Consider the following 13,494-nt stretch of genomic DNA (forward strand, 5'->3'; position numbering starts at 1 on the left):
TACTTCATTAAGATTAAAAGGTGAACTTTACCTGCTATTACAAAAGCTATTTTTTCTTCCTTTCCAAAAAAAGAAATACGAAAAACCAAGCACTAAAATACCAGGGAAAAACCCACCTGTGTATAAATTACTGTATTTTTAAAATACAAATGAATATTCAGTATCATTGCTTGAATACTCCCTTTCCAATCACGTACTGCAAGAAGATGTACAGCAGTAACATACTGAATGCCTTTTCAGTTTTTGCTGCATTAACTTGAGTTAATTAGTTGAGAAAGGGACAGAGGTTGTTCACGCTCTGGGAACCTGTCCTGAGTACCACTATTAACAGATGAGGAGAAGAGTCTGTTAAAAATATTTAAAAAAAGGGAAATTGTTTCTGATCTCCTTTCCTGGAGCTGAGCTCTAGAAGCGCTTCTTTACGTGTGTGCAAGAGCACATAAAACCTGTCTGGCCAAAGTGCCTGTGCTGCACAGCTCTACATGGAACCCTGGGAAATACAGTAGAAAGACAGACAGAGAACTAAGAGAATTTTGCCTGCCCAGGTGCTTCTGCAATGAGCTTTCCAGGGTAGCTCACAATAGCAGCATTTCTAAACTTTCCCCCAAACACCAAGAATTTGGCTTTTCTTGAATTAAATGGAAATCGGTCCAGACATTTAACTTAAAACCAACAGGTTTCTAGCTGACAACTCTGATGGCAAACATTCCAACCATATTTCAAACAACGATTGCAAAGAAGGTGGGGGGAAAAAAAACCCAAAACCATTTAGAGTTTGGGGCTTGAACTGTGAAGTACGTTACACATTTTTGAATAGTAATTACTGGGAAAAATACGGCACAAACAGGAAGCTCAGTTACAACTAAAATTTTTTAATATACCTTTTTTTCCCCCTTAGAAATAATATACCATGCTTCAGGGAAGCATATTATTTACATTTGTTACATTTGAAGAAAAGAATGTACTTTAAAAACCCTAACTAGGAATCACTGGTCAACCACAATAAGCTATGATATTAAGCTGGTACATACCCTTTTCAGCAACAATGACAACAGGGTGGAGTGTTCAAAATGGTATTTATACCAACAAAAATGATTTCTTTAAAGTTTAATTTTGAAGTTCAACATTATTGTCTGTTCTGGAAACAAAGAAAACAGTTCTGCACAAGGCTGAATTCTGGAGACTTGAAAGCCCACACCCAGAAATATGGTAACAGGAAGAGTGATGAGCTAGTAACTTTGAGAAAAATGTGTTATTTCCAAGGCAGTGACTGGATGCTGATAAGCACATAATTTTTGCTGCAGTGATTTAAAAAGACAGCTCCCCTCAACTCTCACTTCAACTCTCTTGGGGAGGTTAACATATCCGGAGAGGAGCCTGCAGAAGGAATGGATGTCTACATTGCTGCTGGTCAGTACTTCAGCATTTTAACACAAACCTATCCTGGCTGCAGACATTGTTATGTTTGCATGGACCGCTGCTGAAGCAGCTCAGGGACACTCACTATTCCCCCAATGTAGCTGTGAGTGCCCTAGCTTCTTAAATTGTCCATGTATGAGTTGGCTGAATTTACTACTCGGTAATTGCACAGAAATTTCAGTGTTGACATATTAGAAGACAAAGAAAGAACATTTTTGCTGAATCATTTTTAAGATGGCTGGTAATTACTCACTGAAGTTTAATCCACGAGATTACATAATCTCCATCTGTAATATTAAGGACTGAGAAACATATTATTTCTTTTTACTATTTTTAGTTAATAAACACACAAGCTGAAGAAACACCTTACCTGATAGAGTTTTGTCTCCTGTTTTCTATTTTCATTAAAATTCGTACATCTGACTGAGGAGACACTGTATAGATTTTTAATCTGAAAAAAAAGAATATGCAATAGAAATGAAGAAGCAGTGATGTACAATGACTTTTCCTCCTACCATCCATAAGAGATAGATATCTTTTGCCACGTCAGCAGCCAAAAGTATGTATTTCTTCATAAAGACAATATGCCACATACTAAGTATTTCCTATAAATGAAGGCTATAATTACTAGTATGTTCTTCTGATTACTCCAAAGGAAAGGTTCACTGTCACCCTCACTGAGGTTAATTATGGTTACATTTTTTAGAATTACAGTTGCTTTATTTGATCTTTATGCCACGAGTCAATTTCTTAATCTTTTCCCAGTTTAAATTTGGCTGCTATACTCCAGGGTTTAGTTGGTTGGTGAATGTTAGGATGGTTTTCATTACAGGAATTAAAGATGTACTGCTGACTGGGAACTCAGCTTTGCATGCTGGAAGTGCAGCTAGTTTAAGCCATTTATTCAGAACCGTTCCCTTCTTTTATTAGTGCATTAGATGAACTAGGAAGAAAAGTTATTCAATACGCACCTTTGACAAACTACAGGATCTGACTCCACTGGATCAATGTATGGCTTAAGGATATCAGCGAGTGTTTTATCGTCAGGCACCCTTTCACCAAAGATAAAAATCAAATACATAAGACATGGTTCATCATGTACACAAAAACCTATTATCTGAGTCACTGTGAGGAAGCTGTATATTTGCATGCTACAGTGGCACAACTGAGTAGTTTATGGGAGGATTATAAATGTGTATCAATCCAGCATAGATAACTGACAGCTTTATCTCAATTTCAGCACTGGGACTTCATTGGCATCTACAAGGAGTAAACAGATGTGTCTCTCTAGTTTCTAACACTGCAGCAGAAACATGCTGTTCCTACAGCCCTAGAAGCAGACAAGGGCATACTTCTCATCCCCCTTCAGGCTAGGAAAAAAGGAGAAAGATTTGTCAACAAAAGCTTATTTTTTGGCCTTTGCAAAATGTGGGATTTCCTACAAAGCAAACAATGCAACCATTTCATCCTATACGAAGGTCAGCTCCAGTGTGCAGGCGAGGGATGGCAAATCTTGCTGAACGTCTGCTCCATGAGAACAGAGTATGTTAGGTGTATGGGATATCACTATCACGAGTATAAAAGCTGCTCTGTTTACACAGAGAAAAGGGCTAGCAATCAAACATTTTGCCTGATTTGAAAAGCCCGCTAGCTTTCAAAGAGGAAAGGACTACACAACTTTCAAGTATTTTTTTCAATTTAAACACCCTTTTAATTAAGACTAAAAATAATATTTCGAGTTTACCTTGTATAACAGAAATAGCTAAGAACTGATCAAAATATTTTGCAGTTCACTTTCAGCAGACTAGTTTAAACTTTATAAAAATCTGGTTTTCAAGCTCTTTACCCTTTTAAAGTGTATTCAGCATGACAGTGAGGAAATACAAGCTTCAAATGCCAGTAGAACTTTTTCTCCCTGAAAGGAAAAAGAAATGCATATTCTTAACGTTAGCTGGTAGCTACTACTTGTTTTTTCCATGACAAAGTTCAGTAGCCTACAACATGGCTGCAGAAGAAAAAATACGGTCAAGATTTTGAATGGCATTTTCAAAGAGTCAAAGGGGCACGCAGAGAAGCTGAGAGTCACTTTGAAAGATGCACTGCTCCCAGATCCTGCTGAATTTCAAGTCCTCATGGGATAAAAATCCGCTCCTTACAAATACAGGTAAGATAACACCAATTAACCGATCAACAGCATTTTACATTTTAAAAGGGAGTATCTTCCAGCTGACTTTCTATATGTATAGCTGCCCTTTAATTTCAGAAAAAGAAAATGCTTTTTGGCATATCACCTAGGACAGATTGCCAAACCCGTGCAGCAGTAACAGTCAGAGGTCCTAGCTGAGGCCAGGTTCTACATAAAATAAGGGACTCTACTTTTCCCAGCAGTGATTGCCTAAATAGAAAACGTGTCATGGGCAGGGAGGGAAGCTGCATTTTGGCAAAACATGGATAATGGAAGTTAGAATAAACGTTTCACAGAAAGATCAGGAAGCTTTTGGCAGAGACCAAAACTGATGTCATGTTCCCTTCTCCAGTTTGTTAGTTTTAGACTCACCTTCCCTTTCCAGCTAGCATAATTAATACCTGAGAATAGAAGCTACTAAAGCACACACAGTTCCAGTGGAGTATCATCTTAAGAAAAGCAGTATAACCAGAGGATACTTTGCCAGATTAGGAAAACTCTTTTTGCCTTTTTACTCATCTTCAGAAATGCTGCTGAAGTGAATATTGACTTAAGACAAAGCATTTTTCCTCTCATTGCTTCCAACTCTCCCATTTGGCATGGTGAGTGTAACAGTATTTTTCTAAAAGAACTCCCTCCTAAGAAAAAGCACAGACTAAAAGGTAGGTGCATAGCCCTTTGCTCTGGTTCAGAATTTTACACTCACGACAAACACTAAAGATTTCGAAGAGGAAGGAGGGAACTACCACCATTTAGAAATCAGAGGCCTGACATCTATTTGAAGCACAGGAACATCTAATGGTTCTCCTCCCCCTGTCGTCTCCCCCCCCCCCCCCCCCCCTTTTTTTTTAAACACTACTTAAGAACTATGAATCACTATATCCAGGATAATCATGATCAGTTATGCAAAGATTCTGGTCCTACAATTAAAAGCAAAACAACATGTTGGAACAACAGTGTGTTAACTTGTTTATCAGGCAGATGAAACGTTATCCTGCAGGTTCTAGCTGGCTGCAGAGACAAGCGTACGTGCCCAGTAGCAAAACGGTAAACAAGTTAGCTGCTAAACTCAATTAACTGATACCAATTTTTAAATGCAAGCAAAATCAGAACTGTTAGTGTTTACCAAAAAAAGAGCAAGCAAGAACCCTAGCTCCAAGGAGCTAATAACTCGAGTAAAAAGACCTAATGAAGGCCAAGGTCCCCAAAGCAGCATGTGACTCAGCAGCGTTGTGCAGCATGCCTTGTGATTCTTCCCCTCTATCTGGCCATGTTTGTTAAAGCTGGGAATGAGAGCGCCTTCCTTAAATGAGAAGGTGAAGTTAGAGCACATCAGGTCTGAAAGAGGTAAGAAGATTGTATGACCAGAGCCGAAGGGTAACACAGAAAACGCTATTAATTACACAGCATATATAACCAGAAGCTGACATAGTATCTTGCCTCATTAATTTTATGCTATTTTGCATATTGGTATGATACTGTCTTAAATTACCAAACTGCAAAAGGTTTTGAAATAACTCAAAATCAGTGAGTGGAATTTTGGAAGTTTTTTTGCAAGATGAGTGAACAAGGTTTTGCAATTCTTCATCTTGACAGCTGAAGAAAGCATCAACGCTACTGTATGCATAGAACAAACTGGAATATCAGTAGGGTTATGGAACCAGTTCAGTTGACTTGCGATTAACAAGCTTGTGATTCCTCTCCCAGGCATATGTTGATATCTGGCATTTAACATGGCATGGTATTAAGTCAAAGCGCCTTCCCAAGGAGACTTTAGTCAAAGTTGGTAATCTTTAGACACAGAAATAGGGTCACCAGCATTAGCTGCAGGAAACACTAAAGATGGGCACATTTATTAAAATACTTACAAGGACTGTTCAGATGAGGTTTTTGCTATATGTTATCAACTAAAATGAGGCTTTCTAGCATTTTTTCATTTAACTCCTCATCTTCCACAAATTTTTTCAAACAGGCCATGTCTATCTACTCAAACTGACTGACACTTCCTGTGATATGGACTTTCTTTCTGTCAAATTTTCAAATCGACAGCCAAGGCGATGGGAGTGCTGTAGATCTTGCTGCAGATCTTCCTCTCCCAAGTGGAAAGAGACAAACCACGACACAGCTCACAGAAACATATATGCGGCCTAGAGGGCTGTCTCTAACGCATGCACTTTAAAAAGAAATGTTCCAGAAGTACTTCTACCTATCTGCTACCTGTTATTTGGAATACTCTTTATGTGTCTGCAGAAACAGTCGTCACACAGCACATTCTGATTTCACATGCAAGACCAGTTCCCTGTGGGCTCACTGAGGCAGACTCGGCTCATCACTGTCGCTGTATAATCAGCTTAAGAGGGATCTTTTCAGACTTTCACCCTCCCTCCCCCTTCCAGGCACAATCTAGTCTATGGAATAGCACACAGAAAGAGCTATGAATCAGGGAGCCTGAACACTGAAGTTAAAAAGATCATTCCTCGTCAAAAAGTTTCACTTCAGAAAAACATTAGTTTTTTGATCATTTTTCAGCATGCTAATACCAAAACTGCAGTTAATTACCTCATCTCTCTTCAAAGTACTCTTGCCTGAAAGTAAATGGCAAGCAGAAAGAGGTAAGATAGATTAAGAACTGTGTAGAAGGAGGCAAGGAAAAAAGAAGCTTAGAACTGGAATAGCCTCATACTCTTCGCTGCACAATGAAGTCTTGGAAAAACAACCTGCTGGGTGCCTGTTATTAAAGCGAAGCATCCCTCACCATCGCTGATCTCTGCCCAGTTAGAGAACTTGATGTCAACTGTAGATGCTATCAAAGCTGCTTCACAACAAGTTTTGATTAAAATTAGATGTCCTGGCTCCAGATCTCACTGACTTCATTTTCCGTTATGGCTCACTGGAGTAGTATTTCCCTCAAATACAACCGACATGTACTATGTTCATTTTCTAAATGAAAATGCTTAATTGAGTAAGTCATCTGCAGTTGAGTAACAGCTCACTGCATGAAGTGTTCCACACCACTCAGCTGCCATGGAACGCCGCTCCATGGTTTTCTTGAATACCAAGGCACTGACTATAAAACTACCAAACGGCAGAGATCTGGATGAGGCACAAGCACATCCTTGATGTCAGTAAAAGCAGCATCATAGCCCATCCCTGCATTGCTTGGCTTCACATCCTATTTTGGCTACTTCAGAAGCATGGAAACCGATCAGAGGGAAAAAGAGGAGCCAAGCACCTCTTCCCCTGTGCGAGATGTAGCTGCAAATCATGTTCAGAAGTGCACAGGCTGTTTTGCAATTGCTGCTCTTCTTTCATTTCTCCTAAGGCTTCAAAAAAATTATTTTCTGTAATCAACTGTAGTTTTCACAGAAATTATTTTTAAATTTTTCGCAGCAACAACTGAAAGATTTTTATTTCTGATGTTACAAAGACAGTAGCAATATATACAAAGTGGCTGCTACCTTCAGCTAGCTCTCAGGACAACTGCAAAAATTCTCACCGTCTTTTAGAGTTAATGCGGTACCGCAGAAGGTGCTCCAAGTACTGCAGGTGCAGGCAGTACAGCTGCTGGGAATTAAAGGACAGATCTACAAAGGACTCTGGGACTTGGACATACCAGTTAAGTGCCTTGGCAGATTTTTACAAGGGTCCAATGTTTACGTATTTCTTAAAACATTTATGAAATATCCCATAAAGCTTAACTTTCTTACCTAGGTTTCAATTTTGCCTAGATTGCAGTATAGATTTTAGGTATATAAAACCTTTTTAAATGTCTGTATATATACGTGTAAAATAAAATACGTATCGACAAAAAATCCAAATTCATCAAATGTTAAGATACCAGTTGCAGCTCTGGCTCTGCAGAAGTACTTCACTCCCAGCCTGTCACAGATAGCGATTCACTGATGGTTTTGTCTCTATTTAGCAACTAATGTTCTTAAAATGTTTTAAAAATAGTACATATCAAAATGCAAATACTGTAGTATTTCCTGTCTATGTTATTTCAAATTGATAAAAGAGATGAAAAGGACATAAAGAAGTTTAATGAAGGACCAGTTATCATTTAATTTGACCATACCCAGTACTCTCACCTAATGCACTGAAGTTTAATTGAAATACTGGGCGTTCAGTATCTACACCTTTGGATAATGCTGCCTTTCTCAACTTTCTTAAGCAATGAAGATTCAGCCAAAGTCAGTGACCAGATTCTCTTGTGTATTACAAAAAAATAAAATTTAAAATAAGAGAAGAAGCAGAAGTGCGATGATTTCATCCCTTCTGCCCCCTCCAAACTCTGCATTCCTAGCACCAAATTGACTTTGTTGCACTTCTAAGAACAGCACACATAAGAGGATGTCTCCATTTTCTTGAAACGTTATCAAGCTAATTCCTGGATTTGATATATAAACAGTAAAACTGAAATATTTCTACTGAAAGTTCCTAAGTTTCCTAGTTACAGTAAACAGCAAGACAATAAATGAAGAAACTGAAGCACACTTCCTTTGTAATGCATATGGTCTTCTATCAGGGGGCCTCCCAACAGCAGGAGATGTTACTAACCATATGTGTTGCAATAGTGAAACATGCCGGGCTTGAACTGAGAGTCCTGTGTAAATCAAAGGGACACTGTCAAGGCTGTGTAACCCAAAATGTAATAATTTTTAAAGAATAAAACTACTGTCCTCTCTAACTTCTGCAAATAAACAAAATTACCAGAATCATCACAAGAATCAAACATTTCAGTTGCTAAAAAAAGAAAAAAAAAATCTCAGACACAGGGCTCAGTCAGTACTCATCTTCACATGGGGATGCTCTGAAACGCTACTGATTTACTGAAATGCACGAAAATCCTGCTCTCTGATCACTCCAGAGTAGCATTCCTTTGCCTGGGAACTTACTTTGGTGGGTCCTAGAAAGCAAGCAAAACTATGTACTAAGTAAGAACTAAATTAAAATTTAACAGATCCAACAGTGTAGTATTAGCCCAAAACCCAGCTCAGATAACTCCTTGGTAAATTCTCAAGACCAGCAACACTTCAAACAATTAATTTTAATTATTCCTACCCTAGCTAAGGATTAGAGCTGATATTTTAGGGCTTTCAGGTGTACCTCAATGTAGCTTCTGTAACACTAATGATCTCTTAGCTGATGCTAATCCCAAATCTCCACACTGTATTTTGCTCTCAGAATGAAATCAAAGAAGACAGACAGTGAAAAAGACTCCTTCTTCTCCCACATGTATCATCTGATCAAAAGCCCCCAAGCTGCAGGCGTGCCTTCCACCAGGAGAGGAGACTTGTAGCCCTCTGGCCCCTCTTGGCGGGGAGAAGAGGGAAGAAGGATTTTGTCTGCAAGGTGCTGCGAATGGAGCGGGGAAGACGCTGGGTGGAGATGCCTATGATGGTGTAAGTGTCAGGGAGGGCTGGAGCAGGTCAGCACAGAGCGCAGAGCTGAGGGAGCTGCACTGCCCTGTTTTGGCTTTTCACGGCTGTCATCATCTCCCACCAGGGAACCGGGAGCCACGGAGTTGCAAGCTCCCTCCCCTCTTCCCGTCTGCCCTGCTTGGCTGGAGCTCCCCAGTTGCTGCCCCAGCCCTCTTCCCAACCTGGTCACATTCTCCACCCCTTTCCCAAAGGCTCCCTATCCCAGCAGGCCACCCCAACTCCACGGCAGCCTGTGCCCAGAAGGGGAACTATCACTTCTACTGGAAAAGAGCAGCACCACAGGAAAGGTAGGGTGAAGCAGCACATGAAAAATAATTTGCAAATAAGGCGTCCTAAACCACCTCTAAATCAGACATCCCATGAGTTCACAACCTGGGCTCAGACTCTACTATCTAATGACCCTCTATTATCTATATAGTCAATGTTACAAGTTAGCCTAATCCATGTGTTGCCTGGCATTGGCACGTATGCTTTCACATCACCAAATTTAGCAAACAAACTAATGGAAACCAGGAAATGGAGAGTCTGGTTAATACATCCAAACAACCACTGATCTGTCCTCCAGAGCTGGCAGGGGCAGGGGATGACACAAGAATACATCTTGTACTTCCTAGTTTTGGATTACTCCGATTCCTGCCTGGTAAAGCCTAACAGCTTGGCTCACACGGACAGTGTGAAGAGGACATCAGAGAAGACTGTCCTCAGCTTTCCGCGTACATTTGAAGAACAGCTTCCACCCTCCACCCTCTGGAGCAAACCCTCTACAAACCTCAACAGACAAACAGCATGAAAAGGGCTTCAGATCTACAGAAGAGTAGACACACCAGACCCTGACTGCTGTCGGGTGTTAAGCTTATATAAAGCAGTTATTTGCACAGCTTTACCCCATTTGAACGTAATATTCAATGAAACGTCATGGGTGTCAAGAAGTCACATGGGATAGGTGTTAAATGGCTGATAGTCACTGGTTTGATCACACCTAAGGTTTGATTCCTCAGGAACACATGTAAGGAGAGTAAGCAAAACATGCCAATTAAAAAAAGAAAAAACAAAGCCAAAGGTTAATTTTTAATCTGCATCACTGAATTCAAACATCCTGTTGCTGTGTAAATAACAGTAGCAGCAAAAGAGGGGAAACATGTTCTTTGTTTAGTACTCACTGAGCATATTCCATACCCTTGGATAGCATTTACAAGAAAGAGACGGTTACTTCCTATCCTCTTAAGAACAGAGAACATGATAATGTTCTTTCTGATGGGATGTGAAAGTCCCTAAAACAACAACAACAAAAAATACCCCAGGACTTTTATGATTGACAAAAAACAGTAAGGCATTCTCCCAGACAGCCTGTGAAATACTTTCATGCCTATCTGCCTGTAAGTCACCCTCCTCGCCCCATCCTCTTAGTTTTTAAATCTGCTTCTGTTAAACAACATAAAGCACAGGACATGCGTGAAAGTGCTCAAAGCTTAATTTGTTCCCAATGCAAGCTACACTTCAGTATGTACCCAAAAAAGCTTTCTAAAGAACTGAAAAACATGGTATGTGAAGGCAAATTTCTGTCAGCACAGCATCATACCATGCCCAGGATCTTCCCGAAAGTGTCAGACCTCCCTGTATCTGTGCCTTTTCTGTTCTTCTGTCCTCCTCTTAGCTACTGATCCCAGCACCCCTGGGCTTTCTGCACTTCCTCTGGCTCTTAAAGACTACTTCTCTACCCTGTACTCCTAAGAGTGTGTATGTTATTTTATCCACAACATTGAGGAGATTCCCCAGGAAAGTTAAACTCAGGTCTAAGTCTGAGATACTTCAACAGCATGAGACTAGCAGAAGGTATCTGTAAAAGGTAGAGCATGTGGCCAAGGAAAAGAAAGTCAGTGCAGAGGCAGAGAGACTCTGCTCACATGACTAACATCTGCAAGATTTAGGGCTATCCCCTGATCTGTTCTGAGGGGAGAGCCTCAGCGGTCTATAACTTTGGGGTAAAGGGAAGAGAAAATGCCCCAGATTTCCTTTCTTTCCATTGATCCACCCTGGATTTTCTCTACCAGAGCTGGTAAAATATGTAACTTTAAAAGGTTACACTTCTACACCTTTTTTACGCCTTATGTTCTGCTAAAAATTAAGGTATCTGCAAAAACAAAAACCCTATGCTTTTGCCCCAGAACAGAAGAAATGGTACAGGCAAGTCTGTTGAGCCATTTTCCGGGTTGGTTATTACTTTGTCAGAGAGAGACACCTCGTGGCTAGTCAGTCCTCAGCCGCTAGCACCTCGCCCTGCCACACACCGTGCTTTACATCACGGTTTGTACATCCCAGAGAAGAGAGGGAAAAACGCATCCTGAAAGCAGAACTTGCCACCAAAACTATGACTGTGAAGAAAACAAGCGGAGGAGCCATCAGGGGTAGCTGGCAGAGCTGATCACTGTGAGAAGCTCAGAAGGCATTTATATTTGCTCCCACTAGATCATGAAGCTGAACTCTAGACCTGCTTCCTGAGACAATGAAATACTTTGTAATTTATTTTTAGTTTTTATCTTTACTGTGAAAATACTTTAAAATACAAACTCCAGATATCAGAGAAAACCCACAGAGTGGATAAAGGGGAGAATATCTGAAGTCGTCTTAGCGTTTTTCCTGAATTCCTATCTGTCTGTCTGCACTTAGAATCATAGAATCATTTACGTTGGGAAAGACCTTTAAGATCATCAAATCCAACCATTAACCTAACATTACCAAGTCCACCACTAAAGCAATTAAGGGGAGAGTAGCAATTTCATGTTTCTTGGCTTGGTGGCTGGATTATTTATAATGAAAGTAAAAGCTAAGAATCATTAAGATTGGAAAGGAACTCTAAGATCATCATTCCAATAATCAACCCAACACCACCATGCCCACTAAACCATGTCCCAAAGTGCCACGTCTACCCATTTTTTGAACTCTTCCAGGGATGGTGACTCCACCACCTCTCTGGGCAGCCTGGTCCAATGCTTGACCACTCTTTCCGTGAAGAAATTTTTCCTAATATCCAATCTAAACCTCCCCTGGCGCAGCTTGAGCCCATTTCCTCTCGTCCTATTGCTAACTACGTGGGAGAAGAGACCAACACCCACCTCACTACACCCTCCTTTCAGGTAGTTGTAGAGAGCGATAAGGTCTCCCCTCAGCCTCCTCTTCTCCAGACTAAACAACCCCAGTTCCCTCAGCCGCTCCTCATAAGGCCTGTGCTCCAGACCATTCACCAGCCTCGTTGCCCTTCTCTGGACACGCTCCAGCACCTCAATGTCCTTCTTGTATTGAGGGGCCCAAAACTGGACACAGCATTCCAGGTGCGGCCTCACCAGCGCCAAGTACAGGGGGACGATCACCTCCCTGCTCCTGCTGGCCACACTATTCCTTACAGAAGCCAGGATGCTGTTGGCCTTCTTGGCCACCTGGGCACACTGCTGGCTCATGTTCAGCCGGCTATCTACTAACACCCCCAGGTCCTTTTCCGCCAGGCAGCTTTCCAGCCACTCTTCCCCAAGCCTGTAATGTTGCATGGGGTTGTTGTGACCCAAGTGCAGGACCCGGCACTTGGCGTTGCGAAACCTCATCCAGTTGGCCTCAGCCCATCGGTCCAGCCCGTCCAGATCCCTCTGCAGGGCCATCCTACCCTCCAGCAGATCGACACTCCCACCCAACCTGGTGTCATCTGCAAACTTACTGAGAGCGCACTCAATACCCTCATCCAGATCGTTGATAAAGATATTAAACAAGGCTGGCCCCAAAACAGAGCCCTGGGGAACACCGCTCGTGACCGGCTGCCAACTGGACTTAACTCCACTTGTCTCTCTAAGCTGTGCTGCATCAAGCATCCACATCCTCCAAGCACAGCAACTCCTAACACTGCATGCAACAGAGATAACTGTATTGGAAGCACCTCTTCAGACTTAAAGTCAGCCTTTTCAGAGAGAGGGATTTTTGCAATCATTCTACATCAATCCTCTACCATAAACCTTTGAAGAAGCGTTTTCTTCTTCCAGCAACAAAACTCAAATGTCAGTTAAAAGATGGAAAAATACAACAGCACTGATTCTTCCTCCTGTTACTCAATGATGGTATTTTTTAAACAAAGCATGAATTGCATAAGCTGTTAAACTGAGCTCAAAGAGCCTAAAAAATGAAAACCTGCAGCACGAAATAGTAAATCTAGATAGCTTTTGTAAAAAAATCATGCATCTAACAGATTTTAAAAGCAAGCATATTGGTATGAATTCAGATTCTCATCATTGTGCACTCAGTGAAAACAAAATATTGCCGACTGTAACCAACTGAAGACTCACGTGAAATTGAAGGTGGTTGAATTTTCTCTTCTTTTTGTAAATCCAACGGGCAGCGTTCTCAGGTCAATATTACACCTTCGAGCTTTGTTTCTCAAGCAATATAACTAGTAAAAAATAAAAACAA

General features: G+C 41.0%; 1 protein-coding gene across 1 annotated transcript in view; it reads right to left on the reverse strand.

Annotated features, from left to right (window-relative positions):
• ZNHIT6 (zinc finger HIT-type containing 6) overlaps window positions 1-13,494 on the reverse strand; it is a 36,691-nt gene that overhangs the window by 18,361 nt on the left and 4,836 nt on the right. Inside the window, exons 7-10 of the mRNA XM_075711227.1 lie at window positions 13,371-13,474; window positions 3,266-3,334; window positions 2,391-2,471; window positions 1,790-1,870 (exon numbers count right to left, since the gene is read on the reverse strand). Coding sequence (XP_075567342.1) covers window positions 1,790-1,870; window positions 2,391-2,471; window positions 3,266-3,334; window positions 13,371-13,474 — 335 coding nt within the window. The remainder of the gene's footprint in view (window positions 1-1,789; window positions 1,871-2,390; window positions 2,472-3,265; window positions 3,335-13,370; window positions 13,475-13,494) is intronic.

Source organism: Pelecanus crispus, chromosome 5, assembly GCF_030463565.1.
Source record: "Pelecanus crispus isolate bPelCri1 chromosome 5, bPelCri1.pri, whole genome shotgun sequence".
NCBI classification, from domain to species: domain Eukaryota; kingdom Metazoa; phylum Chordata; class Aves; order Pelecaniformes; family Pelecanidae; genus Pelecanus; species Pelecanus crispus.